The following is a 22887-nucleotide window of genomic DNA, read 5'->3' on the forward strand; positions in this document are numbered from 1 at the left end:
AGGCAAAGCCGCCCTGAAGGGGAGGAGTCCCTCTCCGCCTGGGCTCCGCCCCCGACGAGGGCGGGGCCCAGGCCCAAAGGCAAAGCCGCCCTGAAGGGGAGGAGTCCCTCTCCGCCTGGGCTCCGCCCCCAACGAGGGCGGGGCCCAGGCCCAAAGGCAAAGCCTCCCTGAAGGGGAGGAGTCCCTCTCCGCCTGGGTTCCGCCCCCAACGAGGGCGGGGCCCAGGCCCAAAGGCAAAGGCTCCCTGAAGGGGAGGAGTCCCTCTCCGCCTGGGCTCCGCCCCCGACGAGGGCGGGGCCCAGGCCCAAAGGCAAAGCCGCCCTGAAGGGGAGGAGTCCCTCTCCGCCTGGGTTCCGCCCCCGACGAGGGCGGGGCCCAGGCCCAAAGGCAAAGCCGCCCTGAAGGGGAGGAGTCCCTCTCCGCCTGGGCTCCGCCCCCAACGAGGGCGGGGCCCAGGCCCAAAGGCAAAGCCGCCCTGAAGGGGAGGAGTCCCTCTCCGCCTGGGTTCCGCCCCCGACGAGGGCGGGGCCCAGGCCCAAAGGCAAAGCCTCCCTGAAGGGGAGGAGTCCCTCTCCGCCTGGGCTCCGCCCCCAACGAGGGCGGGGCCCAGGCCCAAAGGCAAAGCCGCCCTGAAGGGGAGGAGTCCCTCTCCGCCTGGGCTCCGCCCCCAACGAGGGCGGGGCCCAGGCCCAAAGGCAAAGCCGCCCTGAAGGGGAGGAGTCCCTCTCCGCCTGGGCTCCGCCCCCAACGAGGGCGGGGCCCAGGCCCAAAGGCAAAGCCTCCCTGAAGGGGAGGAGTCCCTCTCCGCCTGGGTTCCGCCCCCAACGAGGGCGGGGCCCAGGCCCAAAGGCAAAGGCTCCCTGAAGGGGAGGAGTCCCTCTCCGCCTGGGTTCCGCCCCCAACGAGGGCGGGGCCCAGGCCCAAAGGCAAAGCCTCCCTGAAGGGGAGGAGTCCCTCTCCGCCTGGGTTCCGCCCCCGACGAGGGCGGGGCCCAGGCCCAAAGGCAAAGCCGCCCTGAAGGGGAGGAGTCCCTCTCCGCCTGGGCTCCGCCCCCAACGAGGGCGGGGCCCAGGCCCAAAGGCAAAGCCTCCCTGAAGGGGAGGAGTCCCTCTCCGCCTGGGCTCCGCCCCCAACGAGGGCGGGGCCCAGGCCCAAAGGCAAAGCCTCCCTGAAGGGGAGGAGTCCCTCTCCGCCTGGGCTCCGCCCCCAACGAGGGCGGGGCCCAGGCTCAAAGGCAAAGCCTCCCTGAAGGGGAGGAGTCCCTCTCCGCCTGGGCTCCGCCCCCGACGAGGGCGGGGCCCAGGCTCAAAGGCAAAGCCTCCCTGAAGGGGAGGAGTCCCTCTCCGCCTGGGTTCCGCCCCCGACGAGGGCGGGGCCCAGGCCCAAAGGCAAAGGCTCCCTGAAGGGGAGGAGTCCCTCTCCGCCTGGGCTCCGCCCCCGACGAGGGCGGGGCCCAGGCCCAAAGGCAAAGCCTCCCTGAAGGGGAGGAGTCCCTCTCCGCTTGGGTTCCGCCCCCAACGAGGGCGGGGCCCAGGCCCAAAGGAAAAGCCTCCCTGAAGGGGAGGAGTCCCTCTCCGCCTGGGTTCCGACCCCGACGAGGGCGGGGCCCAGGCCCAAAGGAAAAGGCTCCCTGAGGGGGAGGAGTCCCTCTCCGCCTGGGTTCCGCCCCCGACGAGGGCGGGGCCCAGGCCCAAAGGCAAAGCCGCCCTGAAGGGGAGGAGTCCCTCTCCGCCTGGGCTCCGCCCCCGACGAGGGCGGGGCCCAGGCCCAAAGGCAAAGCCGCCCTGAAGGGGAGGAGTCCCTCTCCGCCTGGGCTCCGCCCCCAACGAGGGCGGGGCCCAGGCCCAAAGGCAAAGCCTCCCTGAAGGGGAGGAGTCCCTCTCCGCCTGGGTTCCGCCCCCAACGAGGGCGGGGCCCAGGCCCAAAGGCAAAGCCTCCCTGAAGGGGAGGAGTCCCTCTCCGCCTGGGCTCCGCCCCCAACGAGGGCGGGGCCCAGGCCCAAAGGCAAAGCCTCCCTGAAGGGGAGGAGTCCCTCTCCGCCTGGGCTCCGCCCCCAACGAGGGCGGGGCCCAGGCTCAAAGGCAAAGCCTCCCTGAAGGGGAGGAGTCCCTCTCCGCCTGGGCTCCGCCCCCGACGAGGGCGGGGCCCAGGCTCAAAGGCAAAGCCTCCCTGAAGGGGAGGAGTCCCTCTCCGCCTGGGTTCCGCCCCCGACGAGGGCGGGGCCCAGGCCCAAAGGCAAAGGCTCCCTGAAGGGGAGGAGTCCCTCTCCGCCTGGGCTCCGCCCCCGACGAGGGCGGGGCCCAGGCCCAAAGGCAAAGCCTCCCTGAAGGGGAGGAGTCCCTCTCCGCTTGGGTTCCGCCCCCAACGAGGGCGGGGCCCAGGCCCAAAGGAAAAGCCTCCCTGAAGGGGAGGAGTCCCTCTCCGCCTGGGTTCCGACCCCGACGAGGGCGGGGCCCAGGCCCAAAGGAAAAGGCTCCCTGAGGGGGAGGAGTCCCTCTCCGCCTGGGTTCCGCCCCCGACGAGGGCGGGGCCCAGGCCCAAAGGCAAAGCCGCCCTGAAGGGGAGGAGTCCCTCTCCGCCTGGGCTCCGCCCCCGACGAGGGCGGGGCCCAGGCCCAAAGGCAAAGCCGCCCTGAAGGGGAGGAGTCCCTCTCCGCCTGGGCTCCGCCCCCAACGAGGGCGGGGCCCAGGCCCAAAGGCAAAGCCTCCCTGAAGGGGAGGAGTCCCTCTCCGCCTGGGTTCCGCCCCCAACGAGGGCGGGGCCCAGGCCCAAAGGCAAAGGCTCCCTGAAGGGGAGGAGTCCCTCTCCGCCTGGGCTCCGCCCCCGACGAGGGCGGGGCCCAGGCCCAAAGGCAAAGCCGCCCTGAAGGGGAGGAGTCCCTCTCCGCCTGGGTTCCGCCCCCGACGAGGGCGGGGCCCAGGCCCAAAGGCAAAGCCGCCCTGAAGGGGAGGAGTCCCTCTCCACCTGGGCTCCGCCCCCAACGAGGGCGGGGCCCAGGCCCAAAGGCAAAGCCGCCCTGAAGGGGAGGAGTCCCTCTCCGCCTGGGCTCCGCCCCCAACGAGGGCGGGGCCCAGGCCCAAAGGCAAAGCCTCCCTGAAGGGGAGGAGTCCCTCTCCGCCTGGGCTCCGCCCCCAACGAGGGCGGGGCCCAGGCCCAAAGGCAAAGCCTCCCTGAAGGGGAGGAGTCCCTCTCCGCCTGGGTTCCGCCCCCGACGAGGGCGGGGCCCAGGCCCAAAGGCAAAGCCTCCCTGAAGGGGAGGAGTCCCTCTCCGCCTGGGTTCCGCCCCCGACGAGGGCGGGGCCCAGGCCCAAAGGCAAAGCCGCCCTGAAGGGGAGGAGTCCCTCTCCGCCTGGGCTCCGCCCCCAACGAGGGCGGGGCCCAGGCCCAAAGGCAAAGCCTCCCTGAAGGGGAGGAGTCCCTCTCCGCCTGGGCTCCGCCCCCAACGAGGGCGGGGCCCAGGCCCAAAGGCAAAGCCTCCCTGAAGGGGAGGAGTCCCTCTCCGCCTGGGCTCCGCCCCCAACGAGGGCGGGGCCCAGGCTCAAAGGCAAAGCCTCCCTGAAGGGGAGGAGTCCCTCTCCGCCTGGGCTCCGCCCCCGACGAGGGCGGGGCCCAGGCTCAAAGGCAAAGCCTCCCTGAAGGGGAGGAGTCCCTCTCCGCCTGGGTTCCGCCCCCGACGAGGGCGGGGCCCAGGCCCAAAGGCAAAGGCTCCCTGAAGGGGAGGAGTCCCTCTCCGCCTGGGCTCCGCCCCCGACGAGGGCGGGGCCCAGGCCCAAAGGCAAAGCCTCCCTGAAGGGGAGGAGTCCCTCTCCGCCTGGGTTCCGCCCCCAACGAGGGCGGGGCCCAGGCCCAAAGGCAAAGCCGCCCTGAAGGGGAGGAGTCCCTCTCCGCCTGGGCTCCGCCCCCAACGAGGGCGGGGCCCAGGCCCAAAGGCAAAGCCTCCCTGAAGGGGAGGAGTCCCTCTCCGCCTGGGCTCCGCCCCCAACGAGGGCGGGGCCCAGGCCCAAAGGCAAAGGCTCCCTGAAGGGGAGGAGTCCCTCTCCGCCTGGGCTCCGCCCCCAACGAGGGCGGGGCCCAGGCCCAAAGGCAAAGCCTCCCTGAAGGGGAGGAGTCCCTCTCCGCCTGGGCTCCGCCCCCAACGAGGGCGGGGCCCAGGCCCAAAGGCAAAGCCTCCCTGAAGGGGAGGAGTCCCTCTCCGCCTGGGTTCCGCCCCCAACGAGGGCGGGGCCCAGGCCCAAAGGCAAAGGCTCCCTGAAGGGGAGGAGTCCCTCTCCGCCTGGGTTCCGCCCCCAACGAGGGCGGGGCCCAGGCCCAAAGGCAAAGCCTCCCTGAAGGGGAGGAGTCCCTCTCCGCCTGGGCTCCGCCCCCAACGAGGGCGGGGCCCAGGCCCAAAGGCAAAGCCTCCCTGAAGGGGAGGAGTCCCTCTCCGCCTGGGCTCCGCCCCCAACGAGGGCGGGGCCCAGGCCCAAAGGCAAAGCCGCCCTGAAGGGGAGGAGTCCCTCTCCGCCTGGGCTCCGCCCCCAACGAGGGCGGGGCCCAGGCCCAAAGGCAAAGGCTCCCTGAAGGGGAGGAGTCCCTCTCCGCCTGGGTTCCGCCCCCGACGAGGGCGGGGCCCAGGCCCAAAGGCAAAGCCGCCCTGAAGGGGAGGAGTCCCTCTCCGCCTGGGTTCCGACCCCGACGAGGGCGGGGCCCAGGCCCAAAGGAAAAGGCTCCCTGAGGGGGAGGAGTCCCTCTCCGCCTGGGTTCCGCCCCCGACGAGGGCGGGGCCCAGGCCCAAAGGCAAAGGCTCCCTGAAGGGGAGGAGTCCCTCTCCGCCTGGGCTCCGCCCCCAACGAGGGCGGGGCCCAGGCCCAAAGGCAAAGGCTCCCTGAAGGGGAGGAGTCCCTCTCCGCCTGGGTTCCGCCCCCGACGAGGGCGGGGCCCAGGCCCAAAGGCAAAGGCTCCCTGAAGGGGAGGAGTCCCTCTCCGCCTGGGCTCCGCCCCCAACGAGGGCGGGGCCCAGGCCCAAAGGCAAAGGCTCCCTGAAGGGGAGGAGTCCCTCTCCGCCTGGGCTCCGCCCCCAACGAGGGCGGGGCCCAGGCCCAAAGGCAAAGGCTCCCTGAAGGGGAGGAGTCCCTCTCCGCCTGGGCTCCGCCCCCAACGAGGGCGGGGCCCAGGCTCAAAGGCAAAGCCTCCCTGAAGGGGAGGAGTCCCTCTCCGCCTGGGTTCCGCCCCCGACGAGGGCGGGGCCCAGGCCCAAAGGCAAAGGCTCCCTGAAGGGGAGGAGTCCCTCTCCGCCTGGGCTCCGCCCCCAACGAGGGCGGGGCCCAGGCCCAAAGGCAAAGGCTCCCTGAAGGGGAGGAGTCCCTCTCCGCCTGGGCTCCGCCCCCAACGAGGGCGGGGCCCAGGCTCAAAGGCAAAGCCTCCCTGAAGGGGAGGAGTCCCTCTCCGCCTGGGTTCCGCCCCCAACGAGGGCGGGGCCCAGGCCCAAAGGCAAAGCCTCCCTGAAGGGGAGGAGTCCCTCTCCGCCTGGGTTCCGCCCCCAACGAGGGCGGGGCCCAGGCCCAAAGGCAAAGGCTCCCTGAAGGGGAGGAGTCCCTCTCCGCCTGGGCTCCGCCCCCAACGAGGGCGGGGCCCAGGCTCAAAGGCAAAGCCTCCCTGAAGGGGAGGAGTCCCTCTCCGCCTGGGTTCCGCCCCCAACGAGGGCGGGGCCCAGGCCCAAAGGCAAAGGCTCCCTGAAGGGGAGGAGTCCCTCTCCGCCTGGGCTCCGCCCCCGACGAGGGCGGGGCCCAGGCCCAAAGGCAAAGCCTCGGAGGCTCCTATTCAAATGTAGGACACAAAAAAAATGTGTTCTACATTTGAACATTTTGTCCTACATTTGTCCCGGTTTGGAGGTCCTGATGAATGGTAACCCTAATTATCTATCTATCTATCTATCTATCTATCAGTGGTCCCCAAACTGTGCTCTTTAAGGGATTTTGGACTCCAGCTCCCAGAATCCCAGACTATTGGGTGTGTGTGCGCATGTGCATATAAAACTGGTCCCCAAACTGTGCCCTTTAAGAGCTTTTGGACTTCATCTCCCAGAAGCCTCAGCCATGTTGGCCAATAGTCTAGGATTCTGGGAGCTGGAGTCCAAAATCCCTTAAAGGGATGGGGACCACTGATACATATAATATGGATATCTATCTATCTATCTATCTATCTATCTAGAAAACAGTGGTCCCCAAACTGTTCCTTTAAGAGGTTTTGGACCCTGAACGGATCCCTGTTCTTTGGTCAAGGGTTTCTGCTGTTGTTCTCTTCTCCGCCCTCCATTGGCTTCCGCTGCTGCCACTCACGCCTATTTTCCCCGCCTCCTCCACGCTGATTGGCTGATTCTCCTATTTCTCTTCTTCCTCCTCCTCCTTCTTCTTCAGGGAGGGTCCTCCAGTATCCCAGAATTCCGCCGTTCCCGGAAGTAGTTCCAGAAAAGAGTCATTAACGATGGAGGACGAGGAGCTGGACTTGGCGGACGAACTGGAGGCAGCCTTGCAGCTGGCCCCTGAGGTCCAGCTGGCCATCGAACAGGTCAGGGCAAGGGTTTGGGGTTTTGACTACAACTCCCATCATCCCCTGCGATATAGGGCATGCTGGGGATTGCAGCTCCGTGCAGTACAGGTTGTTAAGTTGGAGTGGCTTCCCTTTGAGGTTGTGGCTATTAATAGGAGGGGAAAGTGGGAGGGATTTGGTTGGTTGGTGTCTATGTGTGTATGTGTGCGCTTCTGACTGCAGTTCCCATCATCCCCAGCAATACAGAGGATGCTGGGGACTGCAGCTCCCACCAGCTTCTCTTTGAGGTTAGGACTATTAATAAGAGAGGAAAGTGGGGAAGGTTTGCTTGTTTGTGTGTGTGTGTGTAATTCTGACTGCAACTCCCATCATCCCCAGCAATAAAGGTTCTTAATTTGGAGTGGCTTCACTTTGAGGGTGTGGCTATTAATAGGAAAATGTGGTTGTGTGTGTGTGTGTGTGTGTTTTGGGGTCGTGTGCTTCTGACTACAACTCCCATCATCCCCAGCAATACAGGTTCTTAATTTGGAATAGCTTCTCTTTGAAGTTGGGGCTATCAATAGGAGAGGAAAATGGGGGGGTTGGTTGGTGTGTATGTGTGTGTCTTCTGACTGCAATTCCCATCATCACTAATAAAACAGGGGATGATGGGGACTGCAGCTCCCATAAGCCCCACCTAACATTGCAGGGGGAGGGTCCTTGGTGGTGGTGGGTGCTTCTGACTGCAACTGCCATCAGCCCCAACAAGACAGGTTGCTAATCTGGAGTAATTTGGAGTGGCTTTGGTTACTAATAGGAAAGGAAAGGGGGAGGGGGGGTTGCTTGGTTGGGAGTGTGTGCTTCTGACTGCAACTCCCATCATCCCCAACAAGACGGGTTGTTAATTTGGAGTGGCTTCTCTTTGAGATTGGGGCTACTAATAGGAGAGAAAAGTGGGTTTGTTTGCTTGTTTGGAGGTGTGTGTGATTCTGACTGTAATTCCCATCATCACCAGCAATACAGGGGACGATGGGGACTGCAGGTCCCATAAGACACACCTAACACAGGGAGCGTGGTTGTGTGTGTGCGCATCTGACTGCAGCTCGCATCAGCCCCAATTAACACAGGGGGGGGGGCTGCTTGGTGGTGGATGCTTCTGACTGCAACTCCCATCACTGACAGCAGTACAGAGGATTCTGGGAACTGTAGTTATGGGAGACATTGAGCCTTCTCTGTCAGAGAGAGCTCTGGTGCTACAAGAAGCTAGGATTTCCAGGACTCCCTATCCCTGAGCCAGGGGCAGTCAAAGGGGTCTCGAAGTGGATTATTCCTGCAACTCCCATCATCCCCAGCAAGGGGATGAACTGGGTTATTCCTGCCAGGGTTTTTTAGACCTTGTTTGAGTCTCTTTTTCTCTCAACCCGCAGGTTTTCCCCAGCCAAGATCCCTTGGACCGGGCCGACTTCAACGCTGTGGAGTACATCAATGCGCTTTTCCCGACGGAGCAAGTGAGTCCTTTTGCTGGAGTGGAGAGGAGTGCGGTTTTAACCCTGTAGTCTGTGGGTATAGAATCATAGGGTCGGAAGGGACCCCAAGAGCCATCCAGTCCACCCTCTCATCATTCCCAGCCTGCAATATGGGATGATGGGTGTTGTATCCTGGCAGCATCTGGACTCTTGGGCTGTGTGTTCATGATTTAAAATCATAGCATTATAGAGTTGGAAGAGACCATCCAGACCAACCCAGTCAATGGCCTGTTACAGACAGGCCAAAATAAAGCTGCTTCGAGCCACTTTGGAGGTATGGTATTTCAATGATGCATGCGTCCTAAGAGTCCAAAAGCCACACCAAAGCCATGCTCCAGCCCTAAGGACTGAAGTGCAGCTTTGGTGTAGCTTCCAGACTCTTAGGACTCATGTATCATTGAAATACCATATCTCCAAAGTGACTCGAAGCAGCTTTATTTTGGCCTGTCTGTAACAGGCAATATGTACATATCGATTGATCGATTGATTTCAAGAATGACATCCCGCCGTTCTCCTGCAATGGGATGCATTAGATTTATACGTTGTCGTTCCTCTTGGAAACGGGACTCTGGGTGGCTAAAGAGGAAAGGATCCAAATCGACAACAACCAAAGATTGTTTTATTTTGACATTTAAAAAGCATTAAATACAAATCACGGAGGGGAGAAAGACTATTGATTACGGAAGAGAGATCTTGTAGCATCTTTGAGACTAACTAAAGAAAGAAATCCGCAGCGTGAGCTTTCCTAGGCTTAAGTCTACTTCCTCAGATGCATATTGATTATGGTGTTTTCTTGGCTAAGATTTGTCTGGAGGCAGTTTGCCTTTGCCTTGGAGACCGAGAGAGTGTGACTTGGCCAAAGTCACCCAGTAGGTTTCCATGGAGGAGTGAGGGATTCGAATCCTGGTCTCCAGAGTCGTAGTCTCTGGAGAGATCTCTTCTGCTGATCTTTTACTACGAAGATGATTCCCAGATTAAAGAGTAAGGGATAGCTTTCCGTCATACGGCGGACTGTTGAAGACTTTGGCTTGCGGCGGTGTTATTCCGTGATTAATATCTTTTGGCTTTTATATTATATATAGCATATAATATTATATCTATTACGTATCCAAAACACACTGCGGAAATAATCCAGTTTGAAACCGCTTTAAGAGCCGTGGCTCGACGCAAGGGAATCCTGGGAGCTGTCGTTTGGTGAGACATTCAGCCTTCTCTGTCAGAGAGGTCCGGTGCCACAATAAACTACAACTCCCAAGATTTCCTAGCACTGAACCAGGGCAGGTAAAGCGGTCCCAAACTGGATGGTTTCCACATTGCGCTTTGGAAACGTTTCCATCAACTTGGTCAGGGATTCTGGGAGTTGCAATCCAATAGCATCCAGAGGTTGAAAGCCATGGAACTAAGCGATGGGTCTTTTCTCCTCCCTGCCCTGCTTTTTGTCTTACAGTCTTTGGCCAATATTGACGACGTGGTGAATAAGATCAAGCTCAAAATAAGGTAAGTAGGAGAGAGCTGTTTGTCTGGGCGTCTCCATAAGTAAGCAAAGAGTTGGTATCTTTATCTCTGTCCTGCGCGAAGCCTTGCCTAAGAATATGGGAAGAGCCCAGAGCGTTGAAAAGTTACATTTTACACCAGGTAGTTACACCAGGTAGTAAAGGCGTCTCCTCTCTCTGAAACGTGGCTGGCTTTTATTTGCTGAATTGGAAGTCAGCAATGGAATTCTTCCTTTTGTCAGAAAGGGGCAAACGCCTTGAAATTACTATTGCTATTCCTTTTCTTTCTTTCTTTCTTTCTTTCTTTCTTTCTTTCTCATTTAATTTAAATTTGAAATTTGATTTATATCCCGACACGGGACTCTTCGGCGGCTTACAATGAAAGTTGGAACCAAAGAGCCGCAACAGTACACATTTACAAGAGCATTAAACAAGGCCGCCTTACTTGGAAGAGTTGGCAATGCCAACTCCACCAAAGCGAGCGTGTAGTAACCCAGTTGCTTCAAGGGAGAATTGCTTTTAGCGGGACTACGGCGCGTATGCCACTAGAAGTCGACCTCATCTCTTAAGTCAAAGACCGGTTTTTTGGGCCAAAATGATGGATTAAATTGGGTATAAGTTGAGGGTAAAACGTAGCTGATCGAAAGGAGGAAGACGCGGAAAGGGAAACGATGCCCAAGGTTCCAGCTGGCATTGCTAAAGTAGTGGTCCCCAAACTATGCTCTTTAAAGGATTTTGGACTCCAGCTCCCAGAATCCCAGACTATTGGCCAACATGGCTGTGGCTTCTGGGAGCAGAAGTCCAAAATCTCTTAAAGGGCACAGTTTGGGGACCACTGCATAAAGGAGTCCAAAATCTCTTAAAGGGCACAGTTTGGGGACCACTGCATAAAGGAGTCCAAAATCTCTTAAAGGGCACAGTTTGGGGACCACTGCATAAAGGAGTCCAAAATCTCTTAAAGGGCACAGTTTGGGGACCACTGCATAAAGGAGTATAGGCGAGTCAGTGCTTCCAGGGCAGATGATATCCTTGGCTTTAACTAGGGATGGTTCCTTTTGTATGTAAGAGTTTATGACCAATACTTCCGTCGAACCGCGGATACTTCGACGCAGTTTTGGGGGGTCAATTTTTTGACTAGGATTTCTAGTACAGTAACCAGACAGGTCTCTCCCCTCTTCTCCGTCTCGGGGAAGTTCACAGGCGGGACACGGTCACCGATACGCATCGAGAGACCGTTCCAATTTCCGTCTGTCTTAACACCATTGTGGAAACTTAAACCGGAACCTAAAGCCGCGTCTGAAGAGCTGGGTTTTTATTAAGCTCTTCCCAATGCTGGAGGAGTGCACAGACTCAAGCATCCGCAGCTTGAAAATATTCCCAACAAGCATAACTTCCAAATAGCAAACCTTGATTTTCCACTTGATATAAGGGATGCTATTTTGCTCTGCCGTTATATTTAATGGGACTTCTGATTTTGGATCCACGGGGGAATCCTGGAACCAAACCCCGGCGGATGCCAAGGACCCGCTGTACTTAGTTAATGCTCAATCATGTCACGTTTGTTCTTTCTCTCTGGGGCTGTTCATTCAGTCATCTCTTGGCGATGTTTTATTTTTCCTTGTCCTTTCTTTTCTTTTTCAGACGGCTGGATGATAATATTCGGACGGTGGTCAGAGGGCAGACTAATGTGGGGCAAGACGGTCGCGAGGTACGTGTTTTAGCTGTGAGCAAAATGGTCGTCCACCTCTGTTCTGCATCCTAAAACCTTGCCTTGCCTTTTCAGCTTTTATTTCCAGTAAGACCAGATAAGATAAGACTGATAAAACCAGTTGGGCTGCAACTGAATGTGGGATAGTCTTATTGTGGGTTTTTCGGGCTCTGTGGCCATGTTCTAGAAGAGTTTGTTTCTGATGTTTTGCCAGCATCTGTGGTTGGCATCTTCAGAGAACGTGGGATGCTTTGGTTCTTCAAGCTGACAGTGGCTATTTGTTTGTTTGCTTGGAACGATGAATTCATTACTTCATTTTAACTATATCCTGCCTCTCTGTCCATATGGAAACCAAGGGAGCTGACAGTACAAGGTAAAAACAAAATGCAGCAACACAATGACAGTAAGGGCTGTTCGACAGTGGAATGCACTCCTTCCTCGGAGGGTGATGGAGTCTCCTTCCTTGGAGGTCTTTAAGCAGAGGCTGGATGGCCATCTGTCAGGGATGCTTTGAATTGGATTTCCTGCATGGCAGAAGGGGGTTGGACTGGATGGCCCTTGCGGTCTCTTCCAACTCTATGATTCTATGATTCTATGATTCTAATGCCTAATACAAAAGTCAAAAAGCAAATTAAAGTACAGCCATCCCTCTGCATCCATGGATTTTTTTATCCACAGATTTGAACATCCATGGCTTGAAATATACCAAGAAAGTATAAATTCCAAATAGCAAACTTTGATTTTTCCATTTTATATAAGGGACGCCATTTTGGTGTGCCATTATATTTAATGATACTTGAGCATCCACGGATTTTGTTATCCACGGGGGGGTCCTGCAAGCAAACCCCAGCGGATACCAAGGGCCCACAGTACCGTCTCTGAGTAGTCCTTGCCTAAGAAACCTTATAAAATTCATGGGGTCGCTTTGTAGTATGGTGGTTTGAGCGTTGGACTGTAATGCTGAAGGCCAGGGTTCGAATCCCAGCTCGGCCGTGCCAACCCACTGGGTGACCTAAGGCAAGTCACACTCTCTCTGCCTCAGAGGATGATGATGATGATGGCAAACCACCTTGCAACAAATCTTACCATGAAACTCCATGATAGGATCAACTTGCTAAATCGGAAACGACTTAAGACACGACAACAACAACAAGCCACGTTGGCTGGTAGATTCTGGGAACGGTGGTCCACAGGACGCATTTGCAAAGCTCTGCGTCGGGGGAAAATAAAATGGAAAGCAGCACTGTACATTTTTGTGACAGGCGCATATGAGAGCGTGTGTGTTTTCACGCACCCCCCTTTTGATTTACGGTTCTCTGCCAGACTCTGCCACAAGTAGCAGAAAGCCCACAGGAATGCTAGGAATCTCCCAGCTTCGGCACTTTTAATAGGTCAAAGCGGAGGGAACGGGGGCAAGTTGGCTTCTTTGGGATAGCGTTTCAGGCTGCGGTGGAATTCGTCCTCCTCCCCGGGGCTGACGGAAAAGGGGAAAACCTGTTCAAATGACCATTGCGATGCCTTTTCCCTTTCCATTGGAGAGGGAAGAATAGATACTCTGTCTGTTCTAACAACCTCATTAAGAATTTCTGGGTCGGAGGCCTGAATCCTTAATTTATCTTCTCTCTTTGGCCCCTTTGCAAAGAAAAGAGACATTGTTTAGCCGGAGATGTGAGCCCTAGTCAAATTATGGAGCCTTGGAGGCAATGAAAACCTGAGAATGAGGTCTGTGTTCCCTCCTTCGCCCCTTTTTTGGGAGCGCTAGAGCAACGCCCGCCGAGGCCGCCCCTGGTTTCGTTGGACTACAAACCCCAACGTCTCTAGCAGGATGGGATTTGGAGTCCACCAACGAGAGCGTGGGACTCTCTGTTTTTTAAAAGGACGCCACGCTTGAATATTCTTCCCAGTCTGCAGCAAAGGCCTTCAAATACCTTCCCTCTTCTTTGCTCCCCTACTTTCCGGCGGTGCATTATTGCGTTTTGGGGGATTATTTGGTCTTGCTCAACATCTGCAGAAGGTTTTTCCTTTCTTGCAAAGGACCTGTCTTGCTCATGGCCCTCTTTGCTGGGGATGAAACTTTGGCAGAGCATCCCTAGCCAGGGTGGGACGCAACTGGTCCAGACGTTGGCTATTTTGGATCGCCATCTTCATTGCTGCTGTTTTCCCTGCAGATGGTTAGTCCAGATGTTGGGGATGGGAGCTGGTCCTACTTTTGTACCACCTCTTCAAGCGGCTTTCTCGCTTCCATTTGGTCGTCTTGCTTGTTCAAGCATCCTTGTTATTTGGGGTGGGGGGGGGATTTCTCACTTTGTTCCTTGGAGGAGAGTTTTACTTGCTGCGGACAACCAGAAAAATAGCTACTATGATCTTGGAAAAGGAGGAGGTCTTGGAAAAGTTAATCTTTTCCTCCCTTGCAGCAAACAGAGAGGAGACAAGCTTCACATGCTCTATAAGATGCTCAGCGTTTGTTCGGTGTTTAAAAAGCCCAACGCGTTTCGGCCACATTAGGCCTTCTTTGGGGGCCTTTGAGAGAAATCACTGGAGTGACAACCACTCTCCAAATTACAGGACTATAGAGATAAAGGGTCACCAGCTTTGAAGACTTACTTTTCAGGGCTATAAGTTAAACCTAGTCATTTTTTGTGGGTTTTTCGGACTATGTGGCCGTGTTCTGGGAGAATTTCTGCCTGTTTTGCCTGCATCTCTGGGTGGCATCTTCAGATGCCTCTAAAGACGCCAACCGCAGATGCTGGCGAAACGTCAGGAATAAATTCATCCAGAACGTAGCCACGTAACCCAAAAAACCCCACAAAACATTACAGATGCTGGACGTGAAAGCCTTTGACGTCACAAAAACCTAGTCGCTTTCCCAAGCTCAAGGTACAGTGTTTAAAAAGTAACTTTTGCAACTAAGTCTGGATCAAAAGCATTCCTGAAAGTGGTCCAGGGCATCTCCTTTTCTTTTGAAAAACCATGATGAAAGAATAAAATAAAAACAGTATCTGGAGAGATCTTGGAGCACCTTTGAGACTCACTGAAAGAAAGAAATTGGCAGCATGAGCTTTCCTAGACTTCAGTCTACTTCCTTAGATGCATATATAGGGTCAAGTATGTGGAGAGATCTTGGAGCACCTTTGAGACTCACTGAAAGAAAGAAGTTGGCAGCAGGAGCTTTCCTAGACTTCAGTCTACTTCCTTAGATGCATATATAGGGTCAAGTATGTGGAGAGATCTTGTAGCACCTTTGAGACTCACTGAAAGAAAGAAGTTGGCAGCAGGAGCTTTCCTAGACTTCAGTCTACTTCCTTAGATGCATATATAGGGTCAAGTATGTGGAGAGATCTTGGAGCACCTTTGAGACTCACTGAAAGAAAGAAGTTGGCAGCAGGAGCTTTCCTAGACTTCAGTCTACTTCCTTAGATGCATATATAGGGTCAAGTATGTGGAGAGATCTTGGAGCACCTTTGAGACTCACTGAAAGAAAGAAGTTGGCAGCAGGAGCTTTCCTAGACTTCAGTCTACATCCTTAGATGCATATATAGGGTCAAGTATGTGGAGAGATCTTGGAGCACCTTTGAGACTCACTGAAAGAAAGAAGTTGGCAGCAGGAGCTTTCCTAGACTTCAGTCTACTTCCTTAGATGCATATATAGGGTCAAGTATGTGGAGAGATCTTGGAGCACTGAAGTCTATGAAAACTCATGCTGCCAACTTCTCCATGTCAGCTAGTCTCAAAGGTGCTACAAGATCTCTCTACATACTGATCCTTACAGACTAACACAGCTATATCTTGAAATAAAAATAAAACAACTGCCAAGCCTAATTTTTAATAATAACAATGATAACGATGATAAATTTGATTCCCAGCTTAATTCCTCTGTCTGTTTAAAAGGCCAGATGAGATTCCGAGTCTCCTTCCCTACAAGAGCACAATAACTACTTTTCATCCTCGGCCTCGAATATTTGGGGATCATGGCATGCCAGGATGGAACAATGTGGGGCATTATTTCACATAGTGGGGAAATGGCAGTGTTGAGAGATGTTTCCTTTCTTTACTGTTGGCAGCTGTGAAAACTGAGCGCCACGAGGCGTTTAGCAAGGTCTTTTCTAGCAGGGCCAGCTGTACTATTCGGCGGAGGGAGGAATCTGTCTCAGGCAGCAGATTTTGGGGGATGACCCCTTGGCTTGAGTTACACACACACTACATATTCCATTAGGTTTGAGGATGCTTGGCTTGTCCTTACAACCCTTAAACGCGTCTTGCTGCCCTTGGGTGCAATAGACGTAAGGATGCCAGCTTGAAAACCGGACAGGGCTCCTGCACCTTTCATGGTTATGTGGAAGAGGGCATTTCAGCAAGTGTGGCTTGCCATGGAACCAGGGAAGAAAGCAACATCTTCCGAGATTCCCTCTTTTGCGGTTGTTGTGTGCCTTCAAGTCACTTCCGATTTCACCTCCAAACTACCTTATTCAAACACCAGTACTATGAAACAATCGCACTCTGTATTTATAAGGAAAGGGCTTTTAATAATATACTCCACTGGTTTTCTTTGGTCTTTTGTGATGGATATGTTTGCGTTGGTTCTAATTCTGTGGATGCTTTAGTCACGTTTGCACAGTATCTTGGTGCGCATAGATATTTTGCATTGTATTTGCTTTGCATTTTTTGCAAGCCAATGTTGTTGTTGTTTGGCGTGCCAACTTTGCAGCCAATGTTGTAGGTTGTTGCTGTTGTTATGCAGGAGGCAATGCCATCTGGGCTAGGCGGGTTTGAAGCCATGATTCCTCCTGGAGATGGAAACTCAATTTAATTTCTCCCTCGCTCCTTTCTTCCATTCCTCCAGGCTCTTGAGGAAGCTCAAAAGGCCATCCAGCAGCTCTTTGGGAAAATTAAAGACATCAAGGACAAGGCGGAAAAATCAGAACAAATGGTAAGTTGGCGACAATTGGTCGACTGCGAAACTGATCATAATAGTAATGATGCAAGGAAACGGTAACAGTAATAATAATGCAGTTCATACAACAAGATTGCTCAGGCCGAATATGAGACGGGTCTGCAAGGCTACATTGGCATCTGTGCCGCAAATAGAAGTGGAAGTGTAAGCCCCCCAAAAGGTGTCAAAAACACTGACGTAAAAACCTTCTGGGTTTTTTAAGATTCAGACCGACGAAACTATTGGAACGTAATGTGCCAGACATGACTGTGGTTGAGGAAATGAAAGCTTGGATTGTAGATCTGGCGGGGGCAGAAGAATCAAAGACGCGGCGAGGGAAAACGTTAGGCAATCTCCGGCACCTACTTGCGGAGATTCAGTGCCGCTGGGAAAAGAAAAAACAGTCGCGGTTCCTGCTGCGATAGGTGCTCTGGGAACGTTTCCAAACGGAGCGACAAAACACTTGAATGAAATGGAGAGGATTACCCTGGCATAGTTCACAAAAACGCTGCTTGAAAGGTGCCACATTACCCAGCAATATCTCACCCGTTGCTAGACTCTTGGGTTGAATGCGAATCCTTGCAAATGTAAATCTACAGCGCTATATAAATAAAGTCTAATAATAATAGGTCCAGGACTCCAGTCCGTAACAACTGGGAGACTGCAAAACCATATAGTTTTTTGTGGGTTTTTCGGGCTATGTGGCCGTGTTCTCGAACGTTGTGCTTTGTCTGTTGAAAATGTGTTCATCCCATAATTCTCCTTTTGGAAAAATCTTGAAAGGTTAAAGAAATCACGCGTGACATCAAGCAGCTGGACCACGCCAAGCGCCACCTGACCACCTCCATTACGACGCTCAACCATCTCCACATGCTGGCCGGCGGAGTGGATTCCTTGGAGTAAGCGCTTTGTGGAGCATAGAGAGATCTTGTAGCGCCTTTGAGACTAAGTGAAAGAAAGAAGTTGGGGTGGCATTTTGCGGGGAGATCACTGTCAAGTCGAAGGCTTTCATGACCGGCATCCATAGTTTTTTGTGGGTTTGGGGGGCTATGTGGCCATGTTCTAGAAGAGTTTATTCCTGACGTTTCGCCACATCTGTGGCTGGCATCTTCAGAGAATGCTCTGAAGTCATTCTCTGAAGATGCCAGCCATAGATGCTGGCGAAACGTTAGGAATAAACTCTTCTAGAACATGGCCACATAGCCCCCAAAACCCATAAAAACCAACCTGTGTCACTTTACACAGCTCTTTCAAGATGTACGGCCAGGGTCACCATTTCCATCTTTCTACACGTTCTATCCCACTCCCTCGAATGTGTCATGTATGGCTTTCATATCATTTTATCGTCTGAGATGATTTGATATCCACAGAAACCTATACTAAAATATAAATCAGGTGCTGCCAGATTCCCTTTCCCAACTGTTTTCATTTTATTCTCAGAATTGTTTGGCAGGTCTAACCATCCCTGCGATCTTTTGGAGGAGGCAAAACTTTCCTCTCCGATGCATATTTCGGACTGTGCCCAGCAATGCTGAGATTTCAGCTATGGGCTGTTTAATATTTACTGTTGTTGCCTTTGGCAGTAGGCTCTTTCTTTTTTGTTCCGCAGTTTAATCTTGAGCAGATATTGGCTTGAATTCTCAGTCCCAGGTAGAACAGGCCCATGGAATCCATGGGATTTATCACCATTCAGAAATTATTCAACAGGCCTATTTTAGTTGGGGTTACCAATACGATCCAGATGACAAATGGTGGAATTAAAGGGATGGGACACATCTGAAGGGCACCATCGAGGTGGAGAGGAAGGGAGGACTTGAACATTACGACTCCTGTCTGGAGTCAGTCATGCCAACCATCCTTCTCTCCTCTATCTTGACTATCGCTCTAGGGCCATGACCAGAAGGAGGCAATACGGGGAAGTCGCCAACCTCCTGCAAGGCGTTGTCAACGTCCTGGAGCATTTCAACAAGTATATGGGGATCCCACAGATCCGGCAGCTTTCAGAGCGGTAAGAGAGAAATTGTCCGTCTCTTGAAAGTTGACAGTAGCAGCAGCTTTTGGGGGACAGAGAAAGGTGGGGTGCAAAATACAGTATGCCTACAAAAGCAGAGGAGCAAATGAGAGAGCCCTTGTAAAGTGTATATAGTGGAAGAATGTATAAGATTTCCAAAGTAGTGCATAGTACAATCTGGAACGAACTATGGCCTGTTACAGACTGCCAAAATAAAGCTGCTTTGGGTCTCTTTGGAGGTATGCTGTTTAAATGATGCATGCACCCTAAGAATCCGGAAGCTGCACCAAAGCTGCACTTCGGTGCTTAGGAATGGAGTGTGGCTTTGGCACGACCTCCGGACGCTTAGGACCCATGCGTCATTTAAATAGCATACCTCCAAAGAGACCCCAAGCAGCTTTATTTTGGCAGTCTGTAACAGACCTATGTGTTTGTATTGTAGTTGTATTGTTTGCCACCCCAGGTCCTTATCTTTATCAATGACCTGGATGACAGAATTGGGAGCATACTTATCAAATTTGCAGATGACACCAAATTAGGGGGAATAGCTAATACCCCAGAGGACAGGATCAAGATTCAAAATGACCTGAATAGACTAGAAAGCTGGGCCAAAGCTAACAAAATGAAATTCAACACAGAGAAATGTAAGGTATTGCACTTAGGGCGGAAAAATAAAATGCACAGATATAGGATGGGTGACACCTGGCTGAATGAAACTACGTGTGAAAGAGATCTAGGAGTCCAAGCAGACCACAAGTTGAACATGAGTGAACAGTGTGATGCGGCAGCTAAAAAGGCCAATGCTATTTTAGGCTGCATCAATAGAAGTATAGTGTCTAGATCAAGAGAAGTAATAGTGCCACTGTATTCTGCTTTGGTCAGGCCCCACCTAGAATATTGTGTCCAGTTCTGGGCACCACAATTCAGAAAGGACATTGAGAAACTGGAGCGTGTCCAAAGGAGGGCGACAAAAATGGTGAAGGGTCTGGAAACCATGCCCTATGAGGAACGACTCAGGGAGCTGGGGATGTTTAGCCTGGAGAAAAGAAGGTTAAGAGGTGATATGATAGCCCTGTTTAAATATTTGAAAGGATGTCATATTGAGGAGGGAGCAAGCTTGTTTTCTGCTGCTCCAGAGAACAGGACCCGGAACAATGGATGCAAGCTCCAGGAAAAGAGATTCCACCTGAACATTAGGAGGAACTTCCTGACAGTAAGGGCTGTTCGACAGTGGAATGCACTCCTTCCTCGGAGGGTGATAGAGTCTCCTTCCTTGGAGGTCTTTAAACAGAGGCTGGATGGCCATCTGTCAGGGATGCTTTGAATTGGATTTCCTGCATGGCAGAATGGGGTTGGACTGGATGGCCCTTGCGGTCTCTTCCAACTCTACGATTCTATGATTCTATGATTCCTATTCGGGGGGTAAAGGCAGAATATACTTCCAGTAAACAAATTAGGAGATAGGGCTCAAGTATGACTTCATTTCTCCTCGAAGGTAGACTTGACTAAAGGACGCTCAGTCCTGGTTCTTGATAGTGTCATTCTGCAGGCTTTTAATTCTCTTTTGGCGTAGCTCCACAGAAATTGCTCCAGGGTGCAAAATTTGGCACAGAAGATTGCTGCCCCAAACACTAACTTAATTCTGTGTTCATTCCTTTGTAGGGTGAAGGCTGCCCAGAACGAACTGGGGCAACAGATCTTGGCAGACTTTGAAGAAGCCTTTCCTTCCCAAGGCACAAAGGTATTCTTTGATTTAAGTAATCATTTAAAATCCTAGTTCTTTCTTGCTCGCACAAGTCCTTTTTCTGAAAATGAACCACGCGGCTGCGTCTTGTGGAGGAACTGTGCATGCGGTGGCAGAGATGAAGCCGGGTCTGTATTTAATGCACCTGCATCATCTCCTCCTCTTCCTCTTCTGTCATCATCATCTTCATCATCTTTATTTATACCCTGCCTCTTTTCCAAAACCGGGACTCAAAGCAGCTTACAAATCAAAGCAAGCGCAGCATAGCTAAGACTGTTCATCTGGCCCACCGCGCAAGGTGGTGGTTGTGAGGGTAAAGTGGGAAGGAGAAGAGGCTATTGTGAGCCTTTGTGAACGCTGGGATGTAAGTACTACTAATAAATAAATATACAATAGATTTCCATGTTTGAATGTTTCACCTGTTCATTTCTTTTTCCTTCTTCCTCTTGGTAGCGGGCTGGCGGACCCAGCAACGTCCTCCGGGATGCGTGCCTGGTTGCCAATGTCTTGGACCCCCGAATCAAACAGGAGATCATCAAGAAATTCATTAAGCAGCACCTCTCGGAGTACCTGGTGCTCTTCCAGGAAAACCAAGATGTAAGTTGGGGATCTCTAGTCTTAAAGTGCGGCTTTAAAAATGAATACAGGCATACGCCACTTGACAAAGCTTTTTCTTACCAAGTCTATGACTTCCCAGCCCTTCTTTCCCTTTTCATCCTCTGCCTAGCTGGACAGTCTTGGACTGCCAGCATTGGGAGAATGGCGAAGGAGGGCTGGGGAAATAAACACAGATCTTCGGTGTTGGATTACTGGGCGTATTAAAAAGATCTGTAAGTCTGGCCATCATCAAAATGGAAATCGTAAGAAAGGTGGAGGCTGGTGAAACAAAAAGGCATCCCCGGATGCACTTTGGCAGAAACCCCTGGGTACGGAGGTCTCTAGAAGGCTTCCTTGACCTGGTTGTTTCATTTCACACATGCAGCATTTGGGTCATTTTGTATTACCAAATTGCCGAAACATGTCGACCAGCTCTCCTTAATCGTGGTGTAGGAACCTATCCTTAGTCTTTCCATTATATTTCGGCCTCCGGTACCAAATTTTCTAAGAGGTGAGTCATGCCCAGGAGCACATCGACCTCAGTTACTGAAGTACACCTATAAATTATAAAACGGCAAAACCTGTTTTGTCCCGGAGTTGCCATACACATTGCTTTCCCAGTTAAGCGCATGAATAAAAGAACAAAGCGGGTTGAGGAGAGGATGCTTTGAGGATTGTATGGATTGTGGTGCCCTGCATGGGCCGGGTGAGAACCTTGGGGGTGGCAACTCGAACCCTGGAAAGGTCTGAGATTCAGGAGGACTTTTCTAGAAGCTGGAGAAGTGAATCCTTTCTGGGATCCAAGGCTCTCATATAGCTCATGGCCAAATCATGCCCACCCCAGTTTAGACTTTGCAGTGAGTTTAAGAAAATAATAAGAGCCTTGTTCCATCAGAGCAAAGTTGTTCTTTGTTTCTCTGCCTTCGGTTCCTTCCACAAGTGTACTACAATTCCCATTGGCCCCTCTGGCCACTGACTGAAGGAAGACTGAACTATTGAGTTGAGCCACCTCTTCCCTTTGGCCAACCTGGCTGCCCACAAGAAGCCCACAAGCCGCACATAAGCGTAAACCCACGTTTGAGCTCATCCTTCTTAAGAGCCGACCTCTTGGATGCCTCAGGCGTTAGGAGATTTTGGGATAATGTGGCATTTGTAAGGTGCGCCATAACCTCCGTCGTGAGTCATGTCGCCATTCATGTTTCCCTGCAGGTGGCCTGGCTGGATAAAATTGACCGCCGTTACGCTTGGATCAAACGCCAGTTGGTGGACTACGAGGAGAAATATGGCCGCATGTTTCCGCTGGAGTGGTGCATGACGGAACGCATTGCTGTGGACTTCTGCCACATTACAAGGTGGGGACAGTGCTTGTGGTTGAGAGAGTCGCTTTCTCAGATCCGGGAAGCTCCATCGTGTTGATCCCTCGTCCTCTTAACTTTGGGGTGGTGGAGTGGAGGGGTGTCTTTACCTGAAGCCCCACTTTTAAAAAGTCAACCAACAACAGGTACAGGCCATAAAAAGAGTTGCTGTTGTACTTAAAGTGTATTTACAGTTGGCCTTCTGTATCCACTGATTCTTTATACACGGATTCAACCATCCACTGCTTCCAAAAAATATAAATTCCCAAAAAGAAAATCTGATTTTGCCCTTTTTATATAATGCCACTGTATTTAATGGGACTTGAGCATCCATGGATTTTGGGATGTGGGGTTACTGTGCTTGATGTTGAAATAAGATCTGGTTAAAGGCTGAGTGAGGCCTGACTTAGGGCCCGAACAGACAAAATAAAGCTGCTTTGGATCACTTTGAAGGTATGCTGTTTAAATGCTGCATGCGTCTCAAGAGGCTAGAAGCCGCGCCAAAGCCACGCTCCAGGCCTAAGGACTAGAGCGCAGCTTTGGCGCAGCTTCTGGCCTCTTAAGATGTGTTTGTCATTTAAACAGCATACCTCCAAAGTGACCCGAAGCAGCTTTATTTTGTCCTGTTTGTTCAGGCCATTAGTTTCCTACCTTTCTTCTCTTCCTTCGCGCACCTCAGGTCGGAGCTTGCGAAGATCATGCGCACCCGAGCGAGGGAGATCGAAGTGAAGCTGCTTTTGTTCGCCATCCAGAGGACGACCAACTTCGAAGGTCTTCTATCCAAACGCTTCTCCGGCTGTACTCTCACTGACGCCGTGGTGGTGAGCATCATTTCTTAAGGGAGATTGTGTCTCCATTAGGTTCTGAAGTTCATTCATATTTATTCTCTGACTCTGCTGGCTTCCGCTGAGTGAACGAAGTGCCCATATTCCCTTGCAAATGGGAATCCAATGTTGGTAAATCATAGGATCGTAGAATCATATGATTCTGTGTCGTCCCACAGCCAAGAAGGAATA

General features: G+C 52.9%; 1 protein-coding gene across 1 annotated transcript in view; it reads left to right on the plus strand.

Annotated features, from left to right (window-relative positions):
* Nucleotides 1-6405: 6405 nt before the first annotated feature.
* The window catches only part of VPS53 (VPS53 subunit of GARP complex), a 30265-nt gene continuing 13783 nt past the window's right edge, over nt 6406-22887 (plus strand). The window contains exons 1-11 of the mRNA XM_089494096.1: nt 6406-6546; nt 7935-8015; nt 9481-9530; nt 11168-11234; nt 16075-16161; nt 16948-17063; nt 18053-18172; nt 19838-19916; nt 20373-20516; nt 21726-21868; nt 22551-22692. Of these exons, the coding sequence (XP_089350222.1) occupies nt 6463-6546; nt 7935-8015; nt 9481-9530; nt 11168-11234; nt 16075-16161; nt 16948-17063; nt 18053-18172; nt 19838-19916; nt 20373-20516; nt 21726-21868; nt 22551-22692 (1113 nt within the window). The 5' untranslated portion in view covers nt 6406-6462. The remainder of the gene's footprint in view (nt 6547-7934; nt 8016-9480; nt 9531-11167; nt 11235-16074; nt 16162-16947; nt 17064-18052; nt 18173-19837; nt 19917-20372; nt 20517-21725; nt 21869-22550; nt 22693-22887) is intronic.

The sequence above is a fragment of the Sceloporus occidentalis genome, unplaced genomic scaffold, assembly GCF_023333645.1.
Source record: "Sceloporus occidentalis isolate IW3139 unplaced genomic scaffold, rSceOcc1.0.p SCAF_69, whole genome shotgun sequence".
Taxonomy (NCBI): Eukaryota; Metazoa; Chordata; class Lepidosauria; order Squamata; family Phrynosomatidae; genus Sceloporus; species Sceloporus occidentalis.